The 15,329-nt window shown below is 48.4% G+C and overlaps 1 protein-coding gene across 1 annotated transcript; it reads left to right on the forward strand.

Annotated features, from left to right (window-relative positions):
• The first annotated feature begins 3,770 nt into the window (after positions 1-3,770).
• On the forward strand, positions 3,771-11,056 carry LOC308579641 (uncharacterized protein). Its single transcript, XM_081214216.1, has 4 exons — positions 3,771-3,858; positions 8,462-8,543; positions 8,839-8,921; positions 10,592-11,056. Exons 2-4 carry the CDS (start codon positions 8,483-8,485, stop codon positions 10,865-10,867), a joined length of 420 nt encoding a protein of 139 aa, XP_081070342.1. The 5' UTR covers positions 3,771-3,858; positions 8,462-8,482; the 3' UTR covers positions 10,868-11,056.
• The last annotated feature ends 4,273 nt before the right edge of the window (positions 11,057-15,329 follow it).

Here is a 15,329-nt window from a genome sequence, read left to right on the forward strand (position 1 = left end):
TTAGATGTATTCAAGTCTCCAGGGCCAGATGAACTGCATCCAAGAGTATTAAAAGAACTGGCAGATGTGATCTCAGAACCACTGGCAGTCATCTTTGAGAATTCCTGGAGAACAGGCGAAGTCCCGGCAGACTGGAGGAGGGCAAATGTTGTCCCTATTTTCAAAAAGGGGAAAAGAGAGGACCCAAATAATTACCGCCCAGTCAGTCTGACATCAATACCAGGGAAGATTCTGGAGCAGATCATTAAGCAAACAGTCTGTGAGCACCTAGAAAGGAATGCTGTGATCACCAATAGTCAGCATGGATTTCTGAAAAATAAGTCATGTCAGACTAACCTGATCTCGTTTTTTGACGGAATTACAAGCCTGGTAGATGAAGGGAACGCAGTGGATGTAGCCTACCTTGATTTCAGCAAGGCATTTGACAAGGTGCCCCATGATATTCTTGTAAAGAAGCTGGTAAAATGCGGTCTTGACTCTGCTACCACTCAGTGGATTTGTAACTGGCTGGCTGACTGAACCCAAAGGGTGCTCATCAATGGTTCCTCTTCATCCTGGAGAAGAGTGACTAGTGGGGTGCCACAGGGTTCTGTCTTGGGCCCGGTCTTATTCAACATCTTTATCAACAATTTAGATGATGGACTCAATGGCATCCTGATCAAATTTGCAGATGACACCAAACTGGGAGGGGTGGCTAACACCCCAGAGGACAGGATCACACTTCAAAACGACCTTGACAGATTAGAGAACTGGGCCAAAACAAACAAGATGAATTTTAACAGGGAGAAATGTAAAGTATTGCACTTGGGCAAAAAAAATGAGAGGCACAAATACAAGATGGGGGACACCTGGCTTGAGAGCAGTACATGTGAAAAGGATCTAGGAGTCTTGGTTGACCACAAACTTGACATGAGCCAACAGTGTGATGCGGCAGCTAAAAAAGCCAATGCAATTCTGGGCTGCATCAATAGGAGTATAGCATCTAGATCAAGGGAAGTAATAGTGCCTCTATATTCTGCTCTGGTCAGACCTCACCTGGAGTACTGTGTCCAGTTCTGGGCACCACAGTTCAAGAAGGACACTGACAAACTGGAACGTGTCCAGAGGAGGGCAACCAAAATGGTCCAAGGCCTGGAAACGATGCCTTATGAGGAACGGCTAAGGGAGCTGGGCATGTTTAGCCTGGAGAAGAGGAGGTTAAGGGGTGATATGATAGCCATGTTCAAATATATAAAAGGATGTCACATAGAGGAGGGAGAAAGGTTGTTTTCTGCTGCTCCAGAGAAGCGGACACGGAGCAATGGATCCAAACTACAAGAAAGAAGATTCCACCTAAACATTAGGAAGAACTTCCTGACAGTAAGAGCTGTTCGGCAGTGGAATTTGCTGCCAAGGAGTGTGGTGGAGTCTCCTACTTTGGAGGTCTTTAAGCAGAGGCTTGACAACCATATGTCAGGAGTGCTCTGATGGTGTTTCCTGCTTGGCAGGGGGTTGGACTCGATGGCCCTTGTGGTCTATTCCAACTCTATGATTCTATGATTCTCCTCCTTGGTGGAGACGGTTTGCTCTGTTGCTTCCAAGAAGAGCTCCAGCTCTCTAATTCTTTGGAGCGTAGCTACACGTTTCTCCAGTTGCTGGACTTTGTCTTCTAAGAGCACAATCAACATGCAATTGCTGCAGGTAAAGCTGCCTGCAACCTTTGGCAAGATGGCAAACATTGCGCAGGAACCGCAGGCGACTGCAGCTGTTCCCTCACCCTCCATCTTGAGAACGTGTCGTTGGGGGTGGCTACAGCGGTCCTCCATCATAAAAAGCGTGCTGCCAAGGAGTGTGGTGGAGTCTCCTACTTTGGAGGTCTTTAAGCAGAGGCTTGACAACCATATGTCAGGAGTGCTCTGATGGTGTTTCCTGCTTGGCAGGGGGTTGGACTCGATGGCCCTTGTGGTCTCTTCCAACTCTATGATTCTATGATTCTAGACTACACCCAAAGCCTCTTTGTTTCCACAACATGTCCAAAACAATGGCACAACTTTGCAACTGGCTTGAGGGCAACTTCCCTCTCGTTGAGGTCCATGAGAGGGTCTCCCCTGCACAAAGCTACTTCTTCTCAACACGCTCACCCTAGGATGCCAGAGCTCTGGATGTGGTGCAAGTCAGGATCTTTTAGGCTGCCCTTGATTGCCCTGTGGACCATTCTCCAAGTAAACAGGCTGGATTCTTTGGAGTCTCCCAATACACTTAGAAGCTTTGTTAAGGAGAACCCAGAACCCACCGTTTTTTGTTGCCTTACGGTTGCCCATTTCATCTGCTTAGCCAATCCAAATATTCACGGCCAACAGGTCCCACCCCTGTCTCCGGCAACTCTCTCCCATGGGAATGGCTTGTCTCCCCTTCTTCTCTCTGTGAGAATCCAGGGAACGGGAAGGGGAAAGAAACCAAGCTAGAAGATGATCACAGGTGGTTTTTTTGGTGTGTTTTTTTTTTTTGGGGGGGGCTTCTTAACAGTCCTGTGCGGCACCTTGAAGGCTCTCCGATTCTGACTCCAGTCCTATCTCGGAGCCACTTCCTTTGTGGGATTTGTCAGCCCCTCTGAGGCCCCCCCAGGGCGCCTGCTCCGCTGAGAGGAGGGTGTCATAGCACAGGTAGCAAATCAGCTGTTGCTCTGCCCCTTGAGGGATTCCCAGCTTCATTTAATTGGCCAAATATTCCAAAAGGGCGTCACCCGCCACTATAGAAACCCTCTCACCCCCGGCAGCAGCAATGAGGTGGTACAGCTTTCAGGTGCTAAGAGTGTGTCCCTGCTTTGGGAGGGGGAACACAGCCCCCCAGCAAAGTTTGGGGGATGAGCCAAGAGGTATAGCCGGACAATGGAAGGCAAAATGTTGCAGGAATTTATGTATAGGGGTTTTTTTTTGGGGGGGGGGTTGCCCCTGCAGCAGATATCATGCACATGCAGCCCATTACCAAAATCAGCACCATCACTTTTGTGACTTTTGTGACTTGTCCTCACAAAACACTTCATCACAGTTTCTTCCTATCTGTTCAAAGGGCCTTTGCTGCATGATACCAAATGTAAGAATTCACTGATAAATGTATCTATGTACTGGCTCACTGGGAAAACTTCAGAAATTCATATAGACATGTGAGCTCAGCTACTCAGCAGCCCCTCTGCCTGAGGGATAAGCAGCTAATAAAAGTTTGGATTCTCTTTTGACCGGGGATTCCATCTTGCTTCGTCTTGTGGCAGGTGGCTGACCCATGGAAGAGGGAGCCAGCTTGTTTTCTCCTGCCCTAGAGGGGAGCACCCAGAAGAAGGGACCCAGAGGACCAGAAAGCAGTTTCTGCTGCCTAAAGAGCAGGAAGAACCTTCTGAGGGGAAGAGCAGCAGAATCCCTTGGGAGATGGCGGACTCTCCTTCCTTGGAGGTTTTTAAGCAGAGGTTGGATGCTTTGGCTGAGATTCCTGCCTTGCAGGGGGGCTGGAATAGATGACCCTTGGGGCTCCCTCCCAGTCTAGGATGAGGTTCCTTGCTTCCTGCAACCCCCTTTTCCCTGCAACCTCTTCCTCCAGTTTCTGGCCAAGGGAGGGAGCGGATCACAGACCAAGCAAGAGCGTCCCCTCAAAATGAGCATCTCTGGGATTGTGCAACGCAGGAGAGAAAAGGCAGAGAGGACTGAGCAGGGTGGACTCGGCTTTGCAAGGGTTAAAGGGAACTGAGCTGCATTCCTAGAGAGGACAGGTAGTAAAGGGGGGGCAGGTCCTCCAGAGGAAAAGCCCCTCCCTCCCCTTCCTGCAAGTGGGGGGGGGTTTGCTTTCCTCTGCTGCAAAGGCTGCCTTGCTCTCTTCCAGGGGGATCTGGTGAGTCTCCTCTCTCCCCCCCCCCAGGGTGCAGTGGGGAGAAGGGGGGGGTCGCAGGGCTGCAGCAGGGGAGGGTGGCTCATGTGGGGGGGGGAGCCCCTGGGAGCAGGGGGTCCAGCCAGGGAGGAGCGAGGTCACAGGAACTGTCTCCTTCCTTTGGATCTTTTGTGGGGAGGAGAGGGGAGGAGGTTACTGCCCCCTTTCCAGGAAAAAAAAATTATTCAGAGCCCCCTGGGAAATCTAGCAGATAGAAATCTCGCTTCTTTAAATAAGGCTATCAGTCGGACTTCTGCTGTGTGTGACACGGGTCAGCGTCATTGCACAACAGAGGAAACACGTGTGAATGGTTGCTCCCAAACCTCTTCCTTTGTTTCCCTTCTTTCTTTCTCCTTATTGGCAGAGGAGGCCAGCCAAGCAGATCAAGCCAAGCTTTATGAGGAGCTGGGTATGTTTAGTTGGAGAAGAGAGGAGACAGAGAGGAGACAGGAGAGCCATGTCAGATTAGATGATTTATTACGGTCAGAGACCAGCTTATGAAACACACCTGGGGGTACAGTCACAGAAGTAAAACAGGCAATTTATGTACAACAAGAAATTTAAAAACAAAGGACACCAACAAACTATCCCAGGGAGTTGACTCAGAGTCACCCATGAAACCGAGTTTGGGGATTTTCGTGACGGAGTATTTTGAGTTGGGAGATGGTCTGCGCCTACAGATCTGTACACAGAATCTGGCAACCATCCAGGTCATCTTCTGACCTTTGCCTAACAGGAAAAGGTCTAATTTTTGCTTTTGCGGGAGGTCAGCGAGCCTCACCAGCAGGGGATCAATGGTCTTACTACGTGCCTCTTCGTAAAAGGGACGTCTAAAGAACAAGTGTTTTGGCTTCCTATCTCTCCCAATGGGCAGGTGAAAAGTCTCTGAGCATACGGGACTTTTCTAAAGGCTCAATCCAGGACCAGCGATGGAAGAGCCGAGCTTCTGGCGAGTGTAAAGGCCCTTCTTGCATTTCTAGATGCGAGAAAGAAGAGATACTCTGCCGGTGCGGCTATATATTTCTCGATTTCTCCAATTTTATGGTTGGAGCACCTTGCGCAGTCCTGTTGTCTCTCGGTATCTAATATTCTTTGCCTGACCGTGGCTTTTGCCTGGCCCAAGCCCAGACTTAGAAGGGCTTGAGGGGCAAAACCCAGTTTCCGGAGGGTGTTCAGGACAGCAGTCTGCCAGCCTGACTGGAATTGGTTGCAGAGGATCAATGGGGCTACTATCCCTCTGGGGAGCAGATTCAATGTCAGCCATTTGTAGATTGATGTTAGGCAGATGCTAGCTTCCACTCTCATCATCCCCGTTTCAAATCTAACCCATAAATTTCAGACACATCTGTGCACTTGGAGGAGAGCTCAAAGAATTCTATTTTTTTTAAAAAGTATTTTTTTTTAAGTTTTAAAAGTTACCAAAAGAAAAAAGAAAAACACCATATTAAACAAAAACAAAACAGCACATCACAATAAGAAAAAAGAAAGAAAAGGAACAGAAAAAAGCAGAAAAATAGAAACAAGTAAAAAACACATCAAACCTTCCCATAACTTATCTTTCATTTGCTTGTTTCCTTGACCTCCTCACACCTCCCTTTTTTGTATTCTAGTTCAGTTAGCTATTTCAGCAAATCCTTTCCATCTCTTCCACTTTTTGTCCTGTAATTTATCTTAATATAATATAACTTAACTTTCCCTCCTTTCACCAATTAACAGTCTGTTTTTTCCTAAACCTTTATAACATTTCTGCTAAAACCACATAGCTTCATTCCAACATCCTTCTAACATTCATTAATTTTACAATGTTTCTGTAGATAGTCTTTAAATTTCTTCCAATCTTCCTCCACCGACTCTTCTCCCTGGTCTCGGATTCTGCCAGTCATTTCCGCCAGTTCCATGTAGTCCATCACCTTCATCTGCCATTCTTCCCGGGTGGGTAGATCTTGTGTCTTCCAGTACTTTGCAATAAGTATTCTTGCTGCTGTTGTAGCGTACATAAAGAAAGTTCTATCCTTCTTTGGCACCAATTGGCCGACCATGCCCAGGAGAAAAACCTCTGGCTTCTTCAGAAAGGTATAAGAAGAAGAAGAAGAAGAGTTTGGATTTGATATCCCGCCTTTCACTCCCCTTCAGGAGTCTCAAAGCGGCTAACATTCTCCTTTCCCTTCCTCCCCCACAACAAACACTCTGTGAGGTGAGTGGGGCTGAGAGACTTCAGAGAACTGTGACTGGCCCAAGGTCACCCAGCAGCTGCATCTGGAGGAGCGGAGACGCGAACCCGGTTCCCCAGATTACGAGACTACCGCTCTTAACCACTACACCACACTGGCTATATTTAAATACCTTTTTCATTTCATTATAGATCATCTCCCAGAAAGCCTTAATCCTTGGGCATGTCCACCAAAGGTGAAAGAATGTACCTTCAGTCTCTTTGCATTTCCAACATTTATTATTGGGCAAATGATAATATTTTGCAAGCTTGACTAGTGTCATGTACCACCTGTAGATCCTTTTCATTATGTTTTCTATTTTTTTTATTTTTTTTATAAAAATTTTATTGGTTTTACAAAATTTTTAAAGACAAACAAACACTTAAAAAGACATACAAACACGTATAATTTCATAACATTTTTTCATAAACCTCTTTTCCGAGACTCCCCCATACCCCCCCTTTCTGCATCCCAATGTCCATAATTTTATAGCAACTCCTTATTGTTCCTTTCCACCCTCTATCATCTTAGTCTTTTCTGTATTCTGGCCTTATATCACTGTATCCCTTTATTCCTAAAGACCACAACATTCTAACATTCATCAAGTTTATAATAGTCTTTAAGATAACTTTTAAATTTTCTCCATTCTTCTTCCGCCGTCTCTTTTCCCTGATCACGGATTCTGCCTGTCATCTCAGCCAGTGTCATCTAGTCCATCACCTTCATCTGCCATTCTTCCAGAGTGGGTAAGTCATTATATTTTCTATTAAGGCATTACATCCCGTAAACTTCACACCTGTAGTCCATAACTGTTCCCAGTCAGCCATCATAATATTATGTCCAACATCTTGTGCCCATTTAATCATAGCTGAGTTCACCATTTCATCCTGGGTATTCCATTTCAACAGCAAGTTATACATTCTTGACAAGTTCTTAATTTTGGGATGTAACTGTTCTGTTTCCAATTTTGATTTTTCCACCTGGAAGCCAATTTTTTTATCCAAATTATATGCTTCCATTATTTGGTAATAATGAAGCCAGTGAGAGCTCTAAGAAGTGAGAGCTCTCAAGGGGGGAGAAAGCCGAGGAAGGCGGGGCCAAAAAGGAACCATAAAGGAGTTGTGCCAAAGTTTTGGCCTTGTATAGTTTTCGAGCTGCGGGAACGAAGAAGCCCCCTTGTGCTCTGAAAAATTTAAGGATACAATTTGCGGGTTTTTCCGCTGAACTCCCGATGGAGTTTATGTGTAGTTTGTTGGCTCCTGAGGCCTGTACCACCATTCCTAGATACTTATAGTTTGTGACTAGTTCTAATTTATGGCCTTGGAGTTCCCAGCTTTTAAGCTTTGGTTTTTCCCCAAAAGCGAGTATCTTGGTCTTTTGATAGTTGATTTTGAGACATTCAAATTCACAGTATGCTGCGAGCTTTCTTAGTGCTCTTTTGAGTCCAATGGGGGTTCTAGATAAAATTACTGCATCATCGGAATATAGGAGGACCGAAATATGCCGATTTGCGAGCTTCGGAGGGTGGGGTTCTGAGTCATGGAGTGCAGATACTAAATTATTTAGATAGAAATTGAATAGTAGAGGGGCCAATAGGCACCCTGGCCTGACTCCTTTAGAGGTTTTAATAGGGTCCTGACTCTAAGAGCCGTGTTTGCGCGCAGTGCCTGAATTAAGAGCAGAAGCTCTTAATTCTATGTAGGAACCCTGTAGTCTGTCCCAGAGTCTGGTTCTGGAGACTGTATCAAAGGCTGCTTTTAGATCAACGAAGGCAGTGTATAGTGAGGCCGGCCTTTAGGAGAGCCATGTCACCTGGGCGCAGGATTCCAACCCATGGCTTCAAGCTACAAGAAAGGAGATTCAGATTCAACACACCTAGTCATTTTTCACTAGGAACCAATGACTCCCTTGTCAATCAGTTCTGACTTCATGCATTGACTGGAAGGAAGGAACAACCAGGCTGATTCGCCTCGCATTAATCTCTTCGCTTGCCTCCACATTTCCACAATCTCTCTTCTAGAGGCCTAAAACTCCATGTCCTCCTCCTCCTCCTCCTCCTCCTCCTCCTCCTTTTTAGAAAGATAGCTCAGAGTCTGGGCTGTGGTGCAGTCCTACCCTGGTTCCCAGCAAGACTCATCCATGCTTGCTCAGGGAAACTTTCTCAGGTGAGAGAGACTTTCCTCTGGATACTCCCAAGGGGCTCCAAACAGGATGGAGAACATCCAAAATTGGTCTGCTGATGGCCCATCCTTTTTCGGGGAATGAGATCTAACACCCTTAAAGTATATGTCTTTGCGTTCTCTTTCTAATATTTCTCACCTTTCATTTACTGTTTTGAATTCTTGTTGTTCTTTCAGAAAAGGGATCATTTTGCAGAAATGGACCTGGATTCCTGTGAGGCAGAGAGGCCTCCGTTGGACACCAGAGAGAGGACACTGGGTAAGGAGGAAGGTGGCTTTTCTCCATTTGGTCTTGTTCTGTTGGTTTTCCAACTCATCTGAGGGTTCTTTTCATCGTGTTTTTTTTCTTCTCTTTGAGGGGTGGGTGTTGGGAACAAGGGTTCAGAGGAGGGGAGATGTATTTCTGCACACCTAACATGAAATGGGCACAAACCTTCAACTGCACTCAGCAGGTAAGGATTTCTCAAAGCCCATCTGTAGTTAGAGATGTCCTGTTTCCTCTGTGAGAGAAGCAGGCACTCCTAGCATCCTGATTACCTTTTTTTCTTTTGCAGGTGAAAGAATGATGCCGGCAAGACCTCCTGATCCGCCTTTTCATGGGGGCAGAAGGGAAGCAGTGGCTGTGGAACCAGATCAGGTCAGGGGAAGCTGCCTTGTGGGGACAGAGGCCGAGGGATGGAGCAATGTCATGGAGTGGTTGGGCACAGAGGAATGGTGGGAGGAAGCAGCCAGGGAACCAGGAAGGGAAGATGGCTCAGAGCCCAAGGAGTGAAGGTGGAGGAAGGATTGGCGGTCAGAGGGAGAAGCTTGGGAAAAGGAGGTGTCAGAAGCTGAAGGGGTAACAGGGCTTAGTGAGCTGGGAGACTCTGTTGCAGAATGCGGTGCAGAATCAGAGGCAGAAGAAGAAGGAGGCAAGTGGGAGAGGAAGGTCGAGAGGCAGAGGTGAGTCAGGAGAAGGAGGAGCCACCGGGGGCTCCCTCTCCTTCTGCCAGAAGACACCCTCCCTGCTTGTCTCTCAGAGCCAGGAGAGGTCTAACATGGAGGAGCAAAGGCAGGCTGCACACTGGCACACTGTTCAATCGCTTGCCAGAAACCCCAGAGAGGAGGGGACTTGGAAAGCTGTGGGGAGCCAGGGGCCTTCACTCTCAGCAACTGCTTTTGTGGAGGAAGAGGCTCAGGGAATGAGCTGCTGTTCTCATGAAGCCCGAAACTCAGCCAAGTCTGTGAACATTGTGTTCTTACTGATAAAGAGTAAACTCCAGCTGTGAACTGTGGGATTTCCTGCCCAGACAACTCTGTCATACCAGCCTTCTGAATGTTGACAGTAGGATTCATCTGTAGTTGCAGTTTTCATGGAATCCTAGAGTTGAAGGGAACCCCAAGGGTAATCAAGTCCCACCCCCTGCATTGCAGGAGTCTCAGCAAGGTCCTCCAAGACAGATGGCCATCCAAACTAGGCTTCTTGTATTTCTATATTCATCAATGAATGCTAAAATAGGCTTCTAAGCAGTGGACAGACGATGACAAATAATTTCCAGGATTCACCTAGCCAGCCGTATCTGCTGCAAAATGCGGCCTGCCCCCCACTCCTCCCCCTCTCCATGCCCCCATGAACCCCTTGAATTTCACTCTAGGGCATTGGAAGGGAACCTCCCCAGAACAACTCACGAGGAGAGGAGAAAGTGGATCCTTCCATCGGGGAAACTGGAATGCTTGCGTAGGCAGAAAAACGAAACATAAGCTGGAATACCACCTACAGTGGTGCCTCGCAAGACGAAATTAATTCGTTCCGTGAGGCTCTTCGTATAGCGGTTTTTTCGTCTTGAGAAGCAAGCCCATTGACAGCTTAGCGGATTAGCGCTATTAGCGGTTTAGCGGCTTTTAGCAATCAGCTGTTAATCGGCTTATCAGCGGATCAGCTGATAAGCGGCTTAACGGCTTAGGAAAAGGGGGGGAACCCGAAGGAACTCGCAAGACTTTTTCGTCTTGCTAAGCAAGAGCATAGGGAAATTCGTTTTGCGAAGCGCCTCCAAAACAGAAAACCCTTTCGTCTAGCAGGTTTTCCATCTTGTGAGGCGTTCGTCTTGCGGGGCACTACTGTATTTGCAAAAAGACTAATACCCACACTTAAAATGCAGAATAAAAGAATTCAATTAAAACGTTAAAATAGGTACCCATAATAAAAATGTGCAGCAAAGCATTCCTATTGAAATAACACAGCAATTAACAGGAAGGAAATAACAGAGCATTGTGTAGCAGATCATATTTCTGCTGTCTCAGAGGAGGACATTTCCCTTTTTCTTTTAGGGTCCAGTGTGCTTTGAAGATGTCGCTGTTCGTTTCACGGACGAGGAGCGGGAGTTACTGGATCCTGACCAGAGAGCTCTGCATAAGGACGTCATGGAGGAGAATCGGGGGATCATGTCCTCTCTTGGTAAGCCTCTTTGTGGGATCGTCCTATCTGCCTGGAAATTCAAGAAATACCTCTATGTGACAAACCTCATATATTTTCATAGCGCCCCCTACAACACCTGGGAACCTAAAACCCCCGCAAGAAATAGTAGATTACATTTTTTTCCGTGAACAATCTTCCTCCAGTTCTGCCTCCTTCTACCACAGTTGGGCTGATTTCAACTGCCCAGGCATCTTTAATGTCAGCTTCAGGATTGTTAGAAAAGATAAGTAGCTTCTGTCAGGTTTTCTGTTATTGTTTTTGCTGCTGTCAGTCTTGGGTTGACCAAAGAGACGACTGACACTGGAGATGGAGGGGATGCCATGACTGGGCCAAACTATTGAATGGTTTCTTTAAATGTAAAGGTTCATCATTGTTCCACTCCATGTGTATGTCTTTAAGGGGCCGGAGCAAGGGCCAGAGCAAGATAACGAGACCCAGCTTTACAGCTGTGAAACATAGCAGGTGCTGCTGAGTTGTATTTGATTAAGTCGTGTCAGCATTTGGGTAGAGTATATAAGGAGCAGCACCTAGCTCTCCCATTACCCTGGGGGATGGGTTGGTGGTTGGGTCTGGTTTGTTGATGTATTTAGTGTAAATGGAGTTTTTGTTTTTCTTATTAAAACCTTTAAGTACTTTTTGAGTCCTTTCTTTTTAATGCATGATCTCCCCAGCAAGCTCTCTGCAGCGTTACTATACTGCAAAAAGCCAACACAAACAACATCTGCCCCAGAGAAGAGCCAGGCTGATTGAATCTCAGGCAGTAGTAGCAGTGATAATAATAGTATTAATAATAATTTTTATTTATACCCTGATGTCAGGGAACTGACATCGGAGCAAAGTAGAGAGGCAAGGCTCCCCAATGATGCCGGAGAGGGAACCAGTACAGGAGGAGAGAGGGCTCCCGCGGGGGAAGGAAACCCAGGTGACACCAGGAAGAAAGGAGGGTTGGAGAGCACTTCGGAGGAGAGGCTCCGAGACTCTTCTAGTGAGGTCAGTGAGGAGAGGAGGACCACCGATAGGCACGCCCACTCTGCGCAGAAGGCTGCCGCGCAGAGAGGCGAGAAGGAGGCTGTCCGTTAAGGAATTCTTATGTTGGAAGAAGTTTAGGAAACGCCCACTGACAGATTCTGCCAGCGACTGAAGCAGTCGTGCCCAAGGGGGGCTGCTCAGCCGGGGAAAGCGCAACCGCCTCACGCAGTTTGGAGCAGGTGGAGGTTTACACACAAGCAACCCCAATTCCCATGATAGCAGTCTGTCAGTCCTTTACGTTGCTTGTGTGAAAGAGGAACAGGGGCATCGTCATGAGTCAGACCGGAGGAGCCGGCGCAGGAGATGGAGCCAAGGCAGGACCAAGTCTGGAGGAGAGAAACCGAGATTTGGAGCATCAGCTGGCTCTCATAGCGGCGCAGCTGGACGAAAGGAGGACTCAGGATGCCCAGGAGAAGATTACTCCCATCGCAAGGAAGGTACCAGGACTAGTGCAGAAATTTGGGGGCAATCCCAGAGATTATAATGCATTTAAAACGGAGGTGCGGTATGCACTGGACCTGCAGTATGATGACTTTGCAGACGATGGGGGAAGGGTTGCTTTAGTGGTGGGGCACCTTGAAGGGCGGGCCAGAGATTGGGTCCGGCCCTTGATGGCGGCGGAGAATGCTGCTTTGAAGGATCTGAGAAAGTTTTTTAGCGCCATGGACCACATGTTCTCGAGTGATGTGGAACAAAGTGTTACTCGAAAGGAACTGATGGGGTGCAAACAAGGGAACCAGTCCGTGAGAGAGTACTGGTCGCGATTTGCTATGTTGATCCATAAACTTGGGTGGGATCTCAGTTCCGAACCCGTGCAAATGTTATTTGAAGAAGGTTTATCTTCTTGGGTGCGAGATGAACTTTCCCGCTCACCCCGCCCGGAGTCGATGGACCAGCTGACCAAGTTGGCGCTCGCTGTGGGAGTTAGGCAAGAAACGCGTGCTTTGGAAAGGCGGGAAGGCAAAGGAGAGCGTTGGCATGACAACCACATTCCAAACGTGCCAGCGTCAACGCTGCCACCCGAGGAGCCGATGGAAATTGGAGGAGCGCGCGCGCGCAGGGTTTCAAACTCCAGCGAGGTCCGGAAGAAGGAGGGGAAAGCCAATAAGAAATGTTTCCTCTGCCAGCAGCCGGGACATTTTGCCAGAGTGTGCCCTCAGAAGAGGGCATGGCAAGGACTGGTGGGGGCTGTGGGGAGCGAGGAGGAAAGGGATAAGTCGCCGGGAAACGAGAATGCTTGGCTGCAGGAAAAAGGGCACAGCAGTCAGGCGAGCAACCAGTAGAAGTGCCCAAACCAGACCCCCCCAGAGCTGCCATAGTCATAGAGGTGGTGCTAGAGCTCCCAAACGGACACCCGATCAAGGTGAAGGCGCTTCTGGATTCAGGCAGCTCTTGTAACTTCTTTAGCAGGGATTTTGCGCTGGAACACCAGCTCCAGGTGGTGCCGCTAAAACATCCGTTGCAAGTGACAACCATTGATGGGAGAGAACTCTTGGGAGGGGAAGTAACCCACCAGACCCCGCCCATGAGAATGACGGTGTCCAGGCGCACAGAGACAATTGCCTTCCATGTAGCCACCTTAGCAGGACCACCCATCATACTGGGGATGAGTTGGCTAGCATTGCACGACCCAGTGGTGGGGTGGCATCAGCGAACAGTCACCTTTGGGTCAACCCCCTGCGTAGAGTACTGTCACGGAGGGGAAAACCTGAGGATGGCAGTAGCCAGAGTGGCAGGGATGGCGGTAGAGGAGAGGGGAAGGGTACCACCTCAATATGCTGATTTAGAAGAAGTGTTCAGCGAGAAGGAGGCGGATTGACTACCCCCCCACAGGCCCTTTGACTGTCAAATCAACCTGCTTCCAGACGCGCAGCTGCCAGTGGGGAAGTTGTACGCCATGTCAGATAGAGAGGTGCAGGAGTTGCGCAAGTTTATTGACAAGAACCTGAAGAGAGGGTTTATACGAGAGTCCAGGGCGGTGGGAGGTAGTCCAGTGTTCTTTGTGGACAAACGCGACTCCAAGGAGCCCAGGCTTGTAGTTGATTACTGCGCCTTGAACCGGGTGTCGGAACCCGTGACCTTCCCTATGCCCAGAATTGACGACATCTTGACCAGGGTAAGGAAGGGAAAGATTTTTACCAAGCTGGACCTGAGGGGGCATACAATTTGATAAGGATGAGGGAGGGGGATGAATGGAAAACCACCATGTTCACTCCTCTGGGGGCCTTTGAGTATTTAGTTATGCCCTTCGGATTACAATCCGGCTCCAGCACTTTTCAAGGATTTATGCATCACGTGCTCGGCTCACTGCTGTACAAGAATTGCGTGGCGTTCTTGGACGACGTGCTGATCTACTCAGAGAACGAGGAACAGCATGTGAAAGACGTCAGGGAAGTGCTGAAAAGACTACAGGAGCACCAATTGTGGGTCAAGCTGGAGAAGTGCCAATTCCACGCCCGAGAGGTGGAGTTCCTGGGTTACCGGCTGTCGGACAAAGGCTTAGCCATGGACCCGGGTAAGGTGCAAGCGGTGCTGGAATGGAAGCCTCCCAAGAACCGGAAAGACGTGCAAAGGTTCTTGGGGTTTGGGAATTTCTACAGGAAGTTTATCAAGAACTTCGCCCATTTGACGGCACCGATAACGGATTGCCTTAGTAGCAAGAAGAAGTTTGAATGGACGGAAGAGGCACAGCGGTCTTTTGAGAAACTTAAGAAGGCTTTCGCCTCGGAAGAACAACTCCTACATGTGGATCTGCGAAAGCCAATGAGACTGGAGACGGACGCGTCAGACAGAGCTGTGGGGGGCATATTGCTCCAGCCGGGAGATGGGGGAATGTGGAAACCGTTCTTCTCAAGAAAGCTGAACAAGTCAGAGCAAAACTACACGGTGTATGATCGAGAATTGCTGGCAATTCACGAGGCCTTCCGGCGCTGGAGACATTTTTTGATAGGTGCACAACACAAGATCCAAGTGTGCACTGACCACAAGAACTTGGAATATTGGAGAACTGCACGAGTGTTGAACCAAAGACAGGTGCGGTGGGCACAGGAGTTCTCTAAGTTTAATTTTGAGATTAGGTATGTGCCGGGAAAGGAAAATGTCAGAGCGGATGCTCTCTCACGCAAACCAGAGTACTCGGAAGGGGAGGGAGTGCCGGAAGTACGTCATGTCATACCTGAGGACCGATGGGTGTGGGGGGGAATGTTGGTAAGGAGACAAGAGCTAGCGGGGTTGACAAGGGAAGACCAGTATGCTCAGAACAAGATCAGGGAGATCCTAAATGCAGGAGATGGTCAAGGGGGTTTTGAGGAAAGAGACGGGGCTTTGTACTACAAGGGTGCGCTGTACATACCAGAGGGGGAGTTGAGGAGTAGAATACTCAAACAACTTCATGACAACCCCACAGCAGGGCATTTTGGCCAGCACAAAACCATGCTACTGGTCACCAGGGAGTTCTGGTGGCCACGGGTGAGGGAGGATGTTAAGGAATACGTACGGGGCTGCCGGCGCTGCCAGCGAGCAAAGGGAGAGAGGGCAGTGCCAGCGGGGTTACTGGAGCCT

The sequence above is a fragment of the Podarcis bocagei genome (assembly GCF_964188305.1).
Source record: "Podarcis bocagei genome assembly, contig: HAP1_SCAFFOLD_501, whole genome shotgun sequence".
Lineage (NCBI taxonomy): Eukaryota > Metazoa > Chordata > Lepidosauria > Squamata > Lacertidae > Podarcis > Podarcis bocagei.

Bases quoted from the DNA above. Each gene is read 5' to 3' on its own strand.
- LOC308579641 (XM_081214216.1), top strand. From the start codon at position 8,483: ATGGACCTGGATTCCTGTGAGGCAGAGAGGCCTCCGTTGGACACCAGA. The intron at 8,544-8,838 runs GTAAGGAGGAAG...TTTCTTTTGCAG, and splicing joins CACCAGAGAGAGGACACTGG to GTGAAAGAATGATGCCGGCA. The intron at 8,922-10,591 runs GTCAGGGGAAGC...TTTTTCTTTTAG, and splicing joins TGGCTGTGGAACCAGATCAG to GGTCCAGTGTGCTTTGAAGA.